The sequence below is a fragment of the Suncus etruscus genome, chromosome 10 (genome assembly GCF_024139225.1).
Source record: "Suncus etruscus isolate mSunEtr1 chromosome 10, mSunEtr1.pri.cur, whole genome shotgun sequence".
Lineage (NCBI taxonomy): Eukaryota > Metazoa > Chordata > Mammalia > Eulipotyphla > Soricidae > Suncus > Suncus etruscus.
Genome location: NC_064857.1, coordinates 52,035,989 through 52,052,457, shown reverse-complemented (window position 1 = coordinate 52,052,457; position 16,469 = coordinate 52,035,989). Strand labels below are relative to the sequence as shown.

At 39.0% G+C, this 16,469-nt stretch overlaps 1 protein-coding gene across 1 annotated transcript in view; it reads right to left on the bottom strand.

Annotated features, from left to right (window-relative positions):
• The window catches only part of LOC126020187 (epididymis-specific alpha-mannosidase-like), an 87,229-nt gene that overhangs the window by 50,045 nt on the left and 20,715 nt on the right, over positions 1-16,469 (bottom strand). The window contains 1 exon segment of the mRNA XM_049781649.1: positions 3,424-3,429. Within this exon segment, the coding sequence (XP_049637606.1) occupies positions 3,424-3,429 (6 nt within the window).

The window sequence follows — 16,469 nt, the reverse complement described above, 5'->3', positions numbered from 1 at the left end:
CGTTTTTCTCTCTCTCTCTGACTTATTTCACTCAGCATAATAGATTCCGTGTACATCCATGTATAGGAAAATTTCATGACTTCATCTCTCCTGACAGCTGCATAATATTCCATTGTGTATATGTACCACAGTTTCTTTAGCCATTCGTCTGTTGAAGGGCATCTTGGTTGTTTCCAGAGTCTTGCTATGGTAAATAGTGCTGCAATGAATATAGGTGTAAGGAAGGGATTTTTGTATTGTATTTTTGTGTTCCTAGGGTATATTCCTAGGAGTGGTATAGCTGGATCGTATGGGAGCTCCATTTCCAGTTTTTGGAGGAATCTCCATATCGCTTTCCATAAAGGTTGAACTAGACGGCATTCCCACCAGCAGTGGATAAGAGTTCCTTTCTCTCCACATCCCCGCCAACACTGTTTATTCTCATTCTTTGTGATGTGTGCCATTCTCTGGGGTGTGAGGTGGTATCTCATCGTTGTTTTGATTTGCATCTCCCTGATGATTAGTGATGTGGAACATTTTTTCATGTGTCTTTTGGCCATATGTATTTCTTCTTTGTCAAAGTGTCTGTTCATTTCTTCTCCCCATTTTTTGATGGGATTAGATGTTTTTTTCTTGTAAAGTTCTGTCAGTGCCTTGTATATTTTGGAGATTAGCCCCTTATCTGATGGGTATTGGGTGAATAGTTTCTCCCACTCAGTGGGTGGCTCTTGTATCCTGGGCACTATTTCCTTTGAGGTGCAGAAGCTTCTCAGCTTAATATATTCCCATCTGTTAATCTCTGCTTTCACTTGTTTGGAGAGTGCAGTTTCCTTCTTGAAGATGCTTGTAATGTCCTGGAGTGTTTTGCCTATGTGCTGTTCTATATATCTTATGGTTTTGGGGCTGATATCGAGGTCTTTAATCCATTTGGATTTTACCTTCGTACATGATGTTAGCTGGGGGTCTAAGTTCAATTTTTTGCAAGTGGCTATCCAATTGTGCCAACACCACTTGTTGAAGAGGCTTTCCTTGCTCCATTTAGGATTTCCTGCTCCTTTATCAAAAATTAGGTGGTTGTATGTCTGGGGAACATTTTCTGAGTATTCAAGCCTATTCCACTGATCTGAGGACCTATCCTTATTCCAATACCATGCTGTTTTGATAACTGTTGCTTTGTAGTACAGTTTAAAGTTGGGGAAAGTAATTCCTCCCATATTTTTTCCCAATGATTGCTTTAGCTATTCGAGGGTGTTTATTGTTCCAAATGAATTTCAAAAGTGTCTGATCCACTTCTTTGAAGAATGTCATGGGTATCTTTAGAGGGATGGCATTAAATCTGTATAATGCCTTGGGGAGTATTGCCATTTTGATGATGTTAATCCTGCCAATCCATGAGCAGGGTATGCGTTTCCATTTCTGTGTGTCCTCTCTTATTTCTTGGAGCAGAGTTTTATAGTTTTCTTTGTATAGGTCCTTCACATATTTAGTCAAGTTGATTCCAAGATATTTGAGTTTGTGTGGCACTATTGTGAATGGGGTTGTTTTCTTAATGTCCATTTCATCCTTATTACTATTGGTGTATAGAAAGGCCATTGATTTTTGTGTGTTAATTTTGTAGCCTGCCACCTTGCTATATGAGTCTATTGTTTCTAGAAGCTTTTTGATAGAGTCTTTAGGGTTTTCTAAGTAGAGTATCATGTCATCTGCAAACAGTGAGAGCTTGACTTCTTCCTTTCCTATCTGGATTCCCTTGATATCCTTTTCTTGCCTAATCGCTATAGCAAGTACTTCCAGTGCTATGTTGAATAGGAGTGGTGAGAGAGGACAGCCTTGTCTTGTGCCAGAATTTAGAGGGAAGGCTTTCAGTTTTTCTCCATTGAGGATAATATTTGCCACTGGCTTGTGGTAGATGGCCTTCACTATATTGAGAAAGGTTCCCTCCATTCCCATCTTGCTGAGAGTTTTGATCAAGAATGGGTGTTGGACCTTATCAAATGCTTTCTCTGTATCTATTGATATGATCATGTGGTTTTTATTTTTCTTGTTATTGATGTTGTGTATTATGTTGATAGATTTACGGATGTTAAACCAGCCTTGCATTCCTGGGATGAAACCTACTTGATCGTAGTGGATGATCTTTTTAACGAGGCATTGAATCCTACTTGCCAGGATTTTGTTGAGGATCTTTCCATCTGAATTCATCAGTGATATTGGTCTGTAATTTTCTTTTTTGGTAGCATCTCTGTCTGGTTTAGGTATCAAGGTGATGTTGGCTTCATAAAAGCTATTCGGAAGTGTTTCTGTTTGTTCAATTTCATGAAAGAGTCTTGCCAAGATTGGCAGTAGTTCCTCTTGGAAAGTTTGATAGAATTCATTAGTGAATCCATCTGGACCTGGGCTTTTGTTTTTCGGCAGACATTTGATTACTGTTTTAATTTCATCAATGGTGATGGGGGTGTTTAGATATGCTACATCCTCTTCCTTCAACCGTGGAAGATTATAAGAGTCCAAGAATTTATCCATTTCTTCCAGGTTCTCATTTTTAGTGGCGTAGAGTTTTTCAAAGTAGTTTCTGATTACCCTTTGAATCTCTGTCATATCAGTAGTGATCTCTCCTTTTTCATTCCTGATACGAGTTATCAAGTTTCTCTCTCTCTCTTTCTTTGTTAGGTTTGCCAGTGGTCTATCAATCTTGTTTATTTTTTCAAAGAACCAACTTCTGCTTTCGTTGATCTTTCGGATTGTTTTTTGAGTTTCCACTTCGTTGATTTCTGCTCTCAGCTTTGTTATTTCCTTCTGTCTTCCTATTCTTGGGTCCTTTTGTTGAGCATTTTCTAGTTCTATTAGCTGTGTCATTAAGCTACTCAGGTAAGCTCCTTCTTCCTTCCTGATGTGTGCTTGCAAAGCTATAAATTTTCCTCTCAGTACTGCTTTTGCTGTGTCCCATAAGTTCTGATAGTTTGTGTCTTTATTGTCATTTGTTTCCAGGAACCTTTTTATGTCCTCCTTGATTTCATCTCGGACCCACTGGTTATTGAGCATGAGGCTGTTTAACTTCCAGGTGTTAAAGTGTTTCTTCTGAGTCCCTTTGGAGTTCACAAATAATTTCAGAGCCTTGTGGTCAGCGAAGGTAGTCTGCAAAATTTCTATCCTCTTGATATTATGGAGGTATGTTTTATGTGTCAGCATGTAGTCTATCCTGGAGAATGTCCCATGTACATTGGAGAAGAATGTGTATCCAGGTTTCTGGGGATGGAGTGTCCTATATATATCCACTAGGCCTCTTTCTTCCATTTCTCTCCTCAGGTCTAGTATATTCTTGTTGGGTTTCAGTCTGGTTGACCTATCCAGTGTTGACAAAGCCGTGTTAAGGTCCCCCACAATTATTGTGTTGTTGTTGATATTATTTTTCAGATTTGTCAACAGTTGTATTAAATATTTTGCTGGCCCCTCATTCGGTGCATATATGTTTAGGAGAGTGAATTCTTCCTGCTCTACGTACCCCTTGATTAATATAAAATGTCCATCTTTGTCCCTTACAACCTTCCTGAGTATAAAGTTTGCATTATCTGATATTAGTATGGCCACTCCAGCTTTTTTATGGGTGTTGTTTGCTTGGATAATTTTTCTCCAGCCTTTTATTTTGAGTCTATGTTTGTTCTGACTATTCAGGTGCGTTTCTTGTAGGCAGCAGAAGGTTGGATTGAGTTTTTTGATCCATTTAGCCACTCTGTGTCTCTTAACTGGTGCATTTAGTCCATTGACGTTGAGAGAAAGAATTGTCCTGGGATTTAATGCCATCTTTATTTCAAAATTTGGTGTGTCTTTTGGGTAGTCTTGTCTTAGATTAGGTCTTTCAGTTTTTCTCTTAAGACTGGTTTTGCGTCTGTGAAGTTTCTGAGCTGTTTTTTGTCTGTGAAGCCATGTATTCTTCCGTCAAACCGGAAAGTGAGTTTTGCTGGGTATAGTATTCTGGGTGAAGCATTCATTTCATTCAGTCTTGTCACAATATCCCACCACTGCTTTCTGGCATTGAGTGTTTCTGGTGACAGGTCTGCTGTAAATCTCAGGGAAGCTTGCTTGAACGTGATTTCCCCTTTTGATCTTGCTGTTTTCAGAATTCTGTCTCTATCTGTGGGATTTGTCAGTGTGACTAGGATGTGTCTTGGGGTGGTTTTTCTGGGGTCTCTTTTGGTTGGTACTCTTCGGGCATGCAGGATTTGATCACATATATTCTTTAGCTCTGGGAGTTTCTCTTTAATGATGTTCTTGACCGTTGATTCTTCCTGGAAATTTTCTTCCTGGGTCTCTGGGACTCCAATGATTCTTAAGTTGTTTCTGTTGATCTTATCATAGACTTCTATTTTCATCTGTTCCCATTCTTTGACTAATTTTTCCATTGTCTGCTCATTTGCTTTAAGTTTTTTGTCCAATCTCTCCTGCTGTATGGAATTGTTATGTATCTCATCTTCCACAGCACCAAGTCTATTCTCAGCTTCTGATACCCTGTCCCAGAGCTTATCCATTTTGTCATTCACTTCGTTTACTGACTTTTTCAGTCCTGTTAGTTGACATGTTATTTCAGTTTGGAGTTTTGTGATTTCTGTCTTCATATTTTCTTGGTTCTTATTAGTGTTCTGTTCAACTCGATCCATGGTTTCTTGGAGTCCGTTGAGCATCTTCCATATTGCTAGTCTAAAGTCCTTATCTGAGAGGTTGATTAGTTGGTTGGTCATTATCTGGTCCTCAGAATTGTCATCTTCATTCTCTATGTCTGATGCTGGCCTGCGTTGTTTCCCCATTGTCACACTTGTATTGTGGGTTTTTCTACGTGTTGTGGTGGTATTCATTGTCTATATGATGCAGGCAGCACACTCCTCTGGCTCCTCCCTTTCTGGATGGGCTGACTTGCCTCTAAGGGAGGGGAGTCCTCCGTGGATGAAGCCTCACACTGGATCAAATCTTAGGCCCGAGCATGCAACAGAGAAGACAGTCCAGAGAGAAATGTTTGCTTCTGTGATATAGCACCGTTCTTAGTGTAATTTTTCCTTCTTGTTGCAATGGTGTTCTTTCCTTAGAAAGAGTGCATGGCCGCGTAGCGAAGCGGAGCGGCCATGCTCTGCTGGAGCCTCTTTTTGCCCCACTCGCGAGTTTCACGCAAGAGGACAGTAGACAGACATAGACAGGTCACACTCACAGTTTTTCACAGTTGGGCCCCACTGGCCGGTGTACTCTCGCGGATTTTCCCCGCCTGGTGTCCTTGATCAATATTTTAATATCTTTATTTAAACACCTTGATTACAAATATGATTGTAGTTGGGTTTCAGTCATGTAAAGAACACCCCCCATCACCAGTGCAACATTCTCATCACCAATGTCCCAAGTCTCCCTCCTCCCCACCCCACACCTTTTTACTTCCTCATTCATTCACATTGTTATGATAGTTCTCAGTGTAGTTATTTCTCTAACTGCACTCACCACTCTGTGGTGAGCTTCACATCATGAGCTGGACCTTCCAGCCCTCCTCTCTTTTGTCTCTGAGAATTATTGCAAACTGTATTTTATTTTTCTTAAAATCCATAGATGAGTAAGACTATTCTGCATCTATCTCTCTCCCTCTGGCTTATTTCACTCAGCATAATGGATTCATGTCCATCCATGTATAGGAAAATTTCGTAACTTCATCTTTCCTGATGGCTGCATAATATTTCATTGTGTATATGTAGCACAGTTTCTTTAGCCATTTATCTGTTGAAGGGCATCTTCGTTGCCCTTCTTGGTTCCAGAGTCTGGCCATTGTAAATAGCACTGCAATGAATATAGGTGTAAGGAAGGGATTTTTGTATTGTATTTTTGTGTTCCTAGGGTATATCCCTAGGAGTGGTATAGCTGGATTGTCTGGGAACTCAATTTCCAGGTTTTGGAGGAATCTCCATATCACTTTTCATAAAGGTTGGACCAGACGGCATTTCCACCAGAAGTGAATAAGAGTTCCTTTCTCTCCACATCCCTGCCAGCACTGAGTGTTCTCATTCTTTGTGAGGTGTGCCAATCTCTGTGGTGTGAGATGGTACCTCATAGTTGTTTTTATTTGAATCTTCTGATTAGTGATGTGGAGCATTTTTTCATGTGTCTTTTGGCCATTTGTATTTCTTTTTTGAGGAAATGTCTGTTCATTTCTTCTCCCCATTTTTTGGTGGAGTTATGTTTTGTTTTGTTTTGTTTTTGTATTAAGTTCTGTCAGGGGCAGACATTTTGAGGCTTCCCCCGGCTTGCTTCAACCTGGGAACTTTGATCTTTTCTGGCATTAATTCTCTGAGGGCGTGCCTCGGCTGAGGTGTGTCTTTTCAGGCCGGAGTTGTGGATAAGGCTGACTCTGCTGGGCCCCTTAACCTCGGTAGACATTTTGAGGCTTCCCCCGGCTTGCTTCAAGCTGGGAACTTTGATCTTCTCTGGCATTCATCACCTGACAGCTTGCCTCAGCTGAGGTGAGTCTTTCCAGGCCAGAGTTTCGGATAAAGCTGACTCTGCTGGGCCCCTCAAGCCCACCTATAAGGGGTCAAATGAATACCACCACAACAAGTAGAAAAACCCACAACACAAGCGTGACAATGGGGAAACTACGAAGACCAACATCAGGCATAGAGAATGAAGATGGAAACTCTGATGACCCAACAACGGCCAACCACCTAGGTAGTCTTTCAGATATGGAGTTTAGAGAAATATGGAAGATGCTCACAGAACTCAAAGAAAGTATAGATCAGAACACTAATAAGAATCAAGAGAATATGAAGATAGAAATCATAAAACTCCAAACTGAAATATTAGGTTAAATATCAGGTCTGAAAAACTCAGTAGACGAATTGAAGAACATAATGGATGAGCTTTCCCACAGGTTAACAGCAGCTGAGAATAGAAATAGTGTGCTGGAAGATGCAATGCATAACAACTCCACACAGCAGAAGAGATTGGAAAAAAGCCCTAAATCAAATGATCAGACAATGGAAAAATTACTCAAAGAATATGAGCGGATGAAAATAGAAGTCTTTGATAAGCTCAACAGAAACAACCTTAGAATCATTGGAGTCCCAGAGACCCAAGAAGAAAATCTCCAGGAAGAATCAACAGTCAAGAACATCACCACAGAGAAACTACCAGAGTTAAAGAAAATATGTGACCAAATCCTGCATGCCCGAAGAGTACCAGCTAAAAGAGACCCCAGGTAAAACACCCCAAGACACATCCTAATCACAATGATGAATCCCACAGAGATAGAATACTGCAAACAGCAAGATCAAAAAGGGAAATTACATTCAAGGGAGCATCCTTGAAATTTACAGCAGACCTGTCACCAGAAACACTCAAGGCCAGAAGGCAGTGGTGGGATATAGTGACAAAACTCAATGAAATAAATGCTTCACCAAGAATACTGCACCCAGAAAAACTCACTTTCAGGATTGGCTTCACAGATAAACAGCTCAAAAACTTTACAGACTCAAAACCAGCCTTAAAAGAAAAATGGAAAAATCTATTCTAAAGACAAGACAGACCAACAAACACACCAAACTTCTATACAAAGATGGCAATAAATCCCATGACAATTATCTTTCTCAATGTCAATGGACTAAATGCACCCATTAAGAGGCAAAAAACTGAACCCAACCTTATGCTGCCTACAAGAAACACACCTGAATAGTCAGAATAAATAAAGACTCAAAATTGGGGCCGGAGAGATAGCATGGAGGTAAGGCATTTGCCTTTCATGCAGGAGGTCATCGGTTCGAATCCCAGCGTCCCATATGGTCCCCCGTGCCTGCCAGGAACAATTTCTGAGCCTGGAGCCAGGAATAATCCCTGAGCACTGCCCGGTGTGACCCAAAAACCACAAAAAAAAAAAAGACTCAAAATTAAAGGCTGGAGGAAAATCATCTAAGCAAACAACACCCTTAAAAAAGCGAGGTTGGCCATACTAATATCAGATGACATCAACTTTATACTCAGAAAAGTTGTAAGGGACAAAAAAAAAGACATTATGTACTAATCAAGGGATATGTACAGCAGGAAGAAATCACTCTCCTAAACATATATGCACCCTATGAGGGGCCAGCAAAGTACTTAATACAATTGTTGACAAATCTGAAAAAGGATATCAATAATAACACAATAATTGTGGGAGACCTCAACACGGCACCGTGAACACTTAATAGGTCAACCAAATTGAAACCCAACAAAAATATACTAGACCTGAAAAGAGAAATGGAAGAAATAGGCCTAGTAGATATATATAGGACACTCCATCCTCAGAAACCTGGATACACATTCTTTTCCATCGTACATGGGTCATTCTCCAGGATAGACCACATGCTGGCACATAAAACATACCTTCATAAAATCAAGAAGATAGAAATTTTGCAGGCTACCTTTGCTGACCACAAGGCTCTGAAGTTAGATGTGAACTACAAAGGGACACAGAAGAAAAAATTTAACAGCTGGAAATTTAACACTTTACTACTGAACAACCAGTGGGTCCGAGATGAAATCAAAGAAGAAATCAAAAATTTCCTGGAAACAAACGACAATAAAAGCACAAACTATCAGAACCTATGGGACACAGCAAAAGCAGTACTGAGAGAAAAATTTATAGCTTTGCAAGCACACATCAGGAAGGAAGAAGGAGCATACATGAATAGCTTAATGACACAGCTTATCAAATTAGAAAATGATCAACAGGGGGCCGGGCGGTGGCGCTAAAGGTAAGGTGCCTGCCTTACCTGCGCTAGCCTAGGACGGACCGTGGTTCGATCCCCCAGCATCCCATATGGTCCCCCAAGCCAGGAGCGACTTCTGAGCGCATAGCCAGGAGTAACCCCTGAGCATCACCGGGTGTGACCCAAAAACCAAAAAAAAAAAAAAAAAGAAAATGATCAACAGGGCCCGGAGAGATAGCACAGCGGTGTTTGCCTTGCAAGCAGCCGATCCAGGACCTAAGGTGGTTGGTTCGAATCCCGGTGTCCCATATGGTCCCCCGAGCCTGCCAGGAGCTATTTCTGAGCAGACAGCCAGGAGTAACCCCTGAGCACTGCCGGGTGTGGCCCAAAAAAAAACAAAAAAAAAAAAAAAGAAAAAAAGAAAAAAGAAAATAATCAACAAAAAGTTTTGACCCAAAAATAGGGAGACAGAAGGAAATAACAAAACTGAGAGAAGAAACAAATGAAATAGAAACTCAAAAAACAATCCGAAAGATCAACGAAAGCAGAAGTTGGTTCTTTGAAAAAATAAACAAGATTGATAGACCATTGGCAAAACTAACAAAGAAAAAGAGAGAGAAACTTGATAACGAGTATTAGAAATGAAAAGGGGGAGATCACTACAGATACTGCAGATTCAAAGGGTATTCAGAGAATACTTTGAGAAACTCTATGCCACTAAATATGAGAACCTGGACGAAATGGATAAATTTCTGAACTCATATAACCTTCCACGGTTGAATAAAGAAGATGTAGCATATCTAAACACCCCTATCACTATTGAGGAAATTAAATTCATAAGCAAAGATTTGCCCAAAAACAAAAGCCCAGGCCCTGATGGATTCACGAATGAATTCTTTCAAACCTTTCAAGAGGAACTACTACCAATCCTGGCCAGGCTCTTTTATGAAATTGAAAAAACAGGAACACTTCCAAATAGCTTTTATGAAGCCAACATCACCTTAATACCAAAACCAGATAGAGATACTGCCAAAAAAGAAATTACAGACCAATATTCCTGATGAACACAGATGCAAAGATCCTCAAAAAAATCCTGGCAAACAGGATCCAATGCCTCATCAAGAAGATCATTCACTATGATCAAGTAGGTTTCACCCCAGGAATGCAAGGATGGTTTAACATCCATAAATCTATCAACATAATACACAACATCAACAACAAGAAAAATAAAGAACACATGGTCATATATCAATAGATCCAAAGAAAAGCATTTGATAAGGTTCAACACCCATTCTTGATGAAAACTCTCAGCAAGATAGGAATAAAGGAACCTTTCTCAATATAGTTAAGGCAATCTACCACAAGCCAATGGCAAATATTATCCTGAATGGAGAAAACCTAAAAGCCTTCCCTCTAAATTCTGGTACAAGACAAGGCTGTCCTCTCTCACCACTCCTATTCAATATAATACTGGAAGTACTTGCTATAATGATTAGGCAAGAAAAAGATATCAAGGGAATCCAGATAGGAAAGGAAGAAGTCAAGCTCTCACTGTTTGTAGATGACACGATACTCTACTTAGAAAACCCTAAAGACTCTACCAAAAAGGTGACAGAAATAATAGATTTATATAGCAAAGTGGCAGTCTACAAAATTAACACACAAAAATCAATGGCCTTCTTATACACCAGTAATGATAGGAAAGAAATGGACATTAAGAGAACAATCCCATTCGCATTAGTGCCACACAAACTCAAATATCTTGGAGTCAACCTGACTAAAGATGTGAAGGATCTATACAAAGAAAACTATAAAACCCTGCTCCAAGAAATAAGAGAGGACATGTGGAAATGGAAACACATGCCCTGCTCAGGATTGGCAGGATCAACATCATTAAAATGGCAATACTTCCAAAAGCATTGTACAGATTTAATGTGATTCCTCTAAAGATACCCATGACATTCTTCAAAGAAGTGGATCAAACACTTCTGAAATTCATTTGGAACAATAAACACTCCTTGGGAAAAGGAATATGGGAGGCATTACTTTCCCTAATTTTAAGCTGTATTACAAAGCAATAGTGATAAATACAGCATGGTATTGGAATAAAGACAGACCCACAGATCAGTGGTATAGGCTTGAGTACTCAGAGAATGTTCCTCAGACATATAGCCACCTAGTTTTTGATAAAGGAGCAAGAAATCCTAAATGGAGCAAGGAAAGTCTATTCAACAAGTGGTGTTGGCACAACTGGTTAGCCACTTGCAAAAAAGCAAACTCAGACCCCCAGCTAACACCATTAATGAAGGTAAAATCCAAATGGATTAAAGACCTTAATATCAGATCTAAAACTATAAAGTATATAGAACAACATGTAGGTAAAACACTCTATGACATTGAGACTAAAGGCATCTTTAAGGAGGAAACATCACTCTCCAAACAAGTGGAAGAGATAAACAGATAGGACTATATTAGGCTGAGAATCTTCTGCATCTCAAAGGGGATAGTCCCCAGAATATAAAAGCCACCCACTGAGTGGGAGAAATTATTCACCCAATACTCAGCAGATAAAGGACTAATATCCAAAATATACAAGGTACTGACAGAACTATACAAGAAAAAACATCTAACCCCATCACAAAATGGGGAGAAGAAATGAACAGACACTTTGTAAAAGAAGAAAGGCAAATGGCCAAAAGGCACATAAAAAGATGCTCAACATCACTAATCGTCAGGGAGATGCAAATCAAACTACTATGAGGTACCACCTCATAGTAGATTGGCACACATCACAAAGAAGGAAAACAAGCAGTGCTGGCTGGGATGTGGAGAGAAAATAACTCTTTCGTTTCTGGTGGGAATGCCGTCTAGTACAGCCTTTATGGAAAGTGATATGGAGATTCCTTCACAAACTGGAAATTGAGCTCCCATACGATCCAGCTATACCACTCCTAGGAATATACCCTAGGAACACAAAAATACAATACAAAAATCCCTTCCTCACACCTATATGCATTGCAGCGCTATTTACAATAGCCAGACTCTGGAAACAACCAAGATGCCCTTCAACAGATGAGTGACTAAAGAAACTGTAGTACATATACACAATGGAATACGATGCAGCCATCAGGAGAGATGAAGTCATGAAATTTTCCTATACATGGATGTACATGGAATCTATTATGCTGAGTGAAGTAAGTCAGAGGGAGAGAGAAAAATGCACAATGGTTTCACTCATCTATGGGTTTTAAGACAATTGAAAGACATTTTTAACAGTATCTCAGAGACAAGAGAGATGAGGGCTGGTAGGTGCAGCTCATGACATGAAGCTCACCACATAGAGTGATGAGTGCAGTTAGAAAAATAACTACACTGAAAACTATCATAACAATGTGAATGAATGAGGGAAGTAGAAAGCCTGTCTCGAGTACAGGTGTGGGTGGGGTGGGGAGGAGGGAGATCTGGGAAATTGGTGGTGGGAATGTTGCATTGGTGAAAGGGGGTGTTCTTTACATGACTGTAATCATACAACTATAATCATATTTGTAATCACAGTGTTTAAATAAAAATAATTAAAAAAAAGATTTTCTTTATTAGGGACACACCTCAAAAAAAGTTCTGTCAGCACCTTGTATATTTTTGATATTAGTCCCCTATCTGATGGGTATTGGCTGAATAATTCCTCCCACTCAGTAGTGGATGGCTCTTGTATCCTGGGCACTATTTCTTTTGAGGTGCAGTGTGGGATATGAATTCAGGTGGGATAGATGAGTTGGGGAGGGGAATATCCACATTCTCCACCTTTTTTGTATTATTACAGAAGCATTATTATCATCATGACAGTATGTCTGGGGAACATTTTCCGAGTACTCAAGCCTATTCCACTGATCTGACAGTCTGTCTTTATTGAATAGGAGTGGTAAATAGGAGTCTTGTACCAGAATTTAGAGGGAAGGTTTTCTATTTTCCTCCATTCAGGATAATATTTGTCATTGGTTTGTGGTAGATGGCTTTAACTATATTGAGAAAGTTTCCTTTTATTCCCATCTTGCTAAGAGTTTTTTTTTTATCAAGAATGAGTGTTGGGGGGCCAGAGAGATAGCACAGCAGTGTTTGCCTTGCAAGCAGCCAACCCAGGACCTAAGGTTGTTGGTTTGAATCCTGGTGTCCCATATAGTCTCCTGTGCCTGCCAGGAGCTATTTCTGAGCAGATAGCCAGGAGTAATCTCTGAGCACTGCCGGGTGTGGCCCAAAAACCAAAAACTAAAAACTAAAAAAAAAAGAATGAGTCTTGGACCTTATCTCTGTTTCTATCGATATAATTGTGTGATATTTTTGATGTTGTTGTTGATGTTGTGTGTTATGTTGATAAATTTACAGATATTAAACCATCCTTGCATTTCTGGGATAAAACCTACTTGATCGTAGTGATTAATCTTCTTGATGAGGCATTGGATCCTATTTGCCAGGATTTTGTTGAGAATCTTTGCATCTGTGTTCATCAGCGATATTGGTCTGTAATTTTCTTTTTTGGCAGCATCTCTATCTGATTTTGGTATCAAGGTGATGTTGGCTTCATAAAAGCAGTTTGGAAGTGTTTCCATTTTTTCAATTTCATGAAAGAGCCTGGCCAGGATTGATACTAGTTCCTCTTGAAAGGTTTGAAAGAATTTAATAGTGAATCCATCTGGGCCTGGATTTTTGTTTTGAGCAGACATTTGAATATCATTTTAATTTCCTCAATAGTGATGAGGGTGTTTAGATATGCTACATCCTCCTTATTCAACAGTGGAAGGTTATGAGTCCAAGAATTTAACCATTTCTTCGAGGTTCTCATTTTTGGTGGCATAGAGTTTCTCAAAGTAGTCTCTGATTACCCTTTGAATCTCTGCAATTCTGTAGGGATCTCCCCCTTTTCATTTCTAAATATAGTTGTCAGGTTTCTCTCTCTTTCTTTGTGAATTTTGCCAATGGTCTATCAAACTTGTTTATTTTTTCAAAGAACCAACTTCTGCTTTCATTGATCTTTCAGGTTGTTTTTTGGGTTTTACTTCTTGATTTCTGATCTAAACTTTGTTATTTCCTTCTGTCTCCCTATTTTTGATTCCTTTTGTTGATAATTTTCTAATTTTATAAGATGCATCATTAAGCTATTCAGGTATGCCCCTTCTTCCTTCCTGATGTGTGCTTGCAAGACTATAATTTTTCTCTCAGTACTGCTTTTGCTGTGTTCTATAGGTTCTGATAGTTTGTGTCTTCATTGTCATTTGTTTCCAGGAAATTTTTGATTTCTTCTTTGATTTCATCTCAGACCCACTGATTGTTCAGTAATAGGCTGTTTAATTTTCAGTTGTTAAAGTTTTTCTTCTGTGTCCCTTTGTAGTTCACATCTAATTTCAGAGCCTTGTGGTCAGAGAAGGTAGCCTGAAAAATTTCTATCCTATTGATTTTATGGAGGTGTGTTTTATTTACCAGCATGTGATATATCCTGGAGAATGACCCATGTACACTGGAGAAGAATAGGTATCCAGGTTTCTGGGGATGGAGTGTCCTATATATATCTACGAGGCCTCTTTCTTCCATTTCTCTTTTCAGGGCTAGTATATTTTTGTTGGGTTTCAGTCTGGTTGACCTATCAAGTGTTCACAGTGCCGTGTTGAGGTCTCCCATAATTATTGTGTTATTATTGATGTCCTCTTTCAAATTTTTCAATTATTGTCTTAGATATCTTGCTGGTCTCTCATTGGGTGCATATAAGTTTAGTAGTGCAATTTCTTCCTGTTGCACATATCCCTTTATTAGTACAAAGTGTCCATCTTTGTCCCTTACAACTTTTCTGAGTCTAAAGTTTGTATTATATGATATTAATATGACTACCCCAGCTTTAAGGTTGTTGTTTGCTTGGATGATTTTCCTCCAGCCTTTGATTTCGAGTCTATGTTTGTTCTGACTATTCAGGTGCATTTCTTGCAGGTTGGATTCATCTTTTTTATTCTTTTTGCCACTCTTTGTCTCTTAATTGGTGCATTTAGTCTGTTGACATTGAGGGAAATGATTGTCATAGAATTTAATGTCATCTTTGTGTATAAGTTTGTTGGCCTGTCTTGTCTTAAAGTAGACCTTTCCATTTCTCCTTTAAGGTTGGTTTTGCATCTGTAAAGTTTCTGAGCTGTTGCTTATCCATATCCTACCTTCAAACCTGAACATGAGTTGGGTTGGATGTAGTATTCTAGGTGAAGCATCCATTTCATTCTGTTTTGTCACAATATTTCACCACTGTCTTCTGGTCTTGAGAGTTTCTTGTGACATGTCTGCTGTAAATCTTAAGAATGCTCCTTTGAATGTAATTTCCCTTTTTGATCTTGCTGCTTACAGTATTCTATCCCTATCTTTTGGATTTGTCATTGTGACTAGGATGTGTGTTGTACTTTTCTTTGGGTCTCTTTTAGCTTGTACTCTTTTGGCATGCAGGGTTTGGATGTATGCAGTCTTTATCTCTGGGAATTTTTTTGTAATGATGTTCCTGGAGAATTTCTTCCTGGGTTTCTGGGACTCCAATGATTCTTATGTTGTTTCTGTTGAATTTATCCAACATTTCTATTTTCATCTATTCAAAATCTTTGAGTATTTTTTCCATTGTCTGATCATTTGCTTTGAGGCTCTTTTCCAATCTTTTCTACTGTATGGAGTTATTATGCATCTCATCTTCCAGGTCCAGGTTACTAATTCTGTCTTCAGCTGCTATTACTCTGTTGGAGAGGCTTTCCATAGAGTTTTTCATCCTCTACTGCATCTTTCAGTCCCATTATTTCAATTTGGAGTTTTCTGATTTCTATATTTGTGATTTGTTCAGATCGATCTATGCTCTCTTTGAATTCTATGAACATTCTTCATATTTCTATTCTAAACTCTTTATCTGAGAAGTTAATTAGGTGGTTTGCATTTTTAGTTCATCAAACCTGCCACCTTCATTCTCTATGCATGCTGTTGTCCTGCATTGTTTCCCCATTGCCACACTTGAAGTGATTCTTACTCCATGTGGCGATGGGGTTCTTTCACAGAGCAGCCGCACTCTTATTTTTTTTCCTGTGTTCTTCTTTGATTGACACAGGGGATCAGGAAGTAGCCCCAGGTGTCGCTTTTAAAAGAGTCTGCTGTAGCCCAAAGCCAGGCAGGAATTATCCCCCATCGTTGTGAATGGAGGCACTCCTACCTGAAGTCAGGCACTGGAGAGCTTATTTTGCTGTGTTCCGATCAATATTTTTTAATTAAAGCTTTATGTTGATACTTCAAATCATGTACTTTGAGTTGAAAAGGAATGGCAAATCAATGGGTTTAGGATAATTAATTAATGTTCAAACCATTTCCCTTAATCTTTTGTCCTGAGTGTTCTCTATATATTTCAGATACCTACTTATTTCTTTGTTAATTCCACCCAGACTTTCGATTGTAAGATATTATTTTAAAAAGTCATACAAATCAATATAGATAGAGGATGTATGTGCTTTATAAAAAGGGTAAAAATAAAGATTTTTAGGTTTTTATTTTTTTTGTAATAAAGTGAAAAAAAGTATAAAATATCAATCAAATTGTAAACTGAAGACATTTGTAATGGTGTTCCCGACAGGATGTTAGCTTAACTTGCTAACAAATTTGGTTTGTGATATCTTCCCTCATCATCTTTTTATTGTGAATTTTATTTGTGGGGAAGAGGTCCTTATAAACCGTGCACAAAAGTCTTGTGAGCAATCCTGGTATGCAGACAACAGGGTAAGATGATGC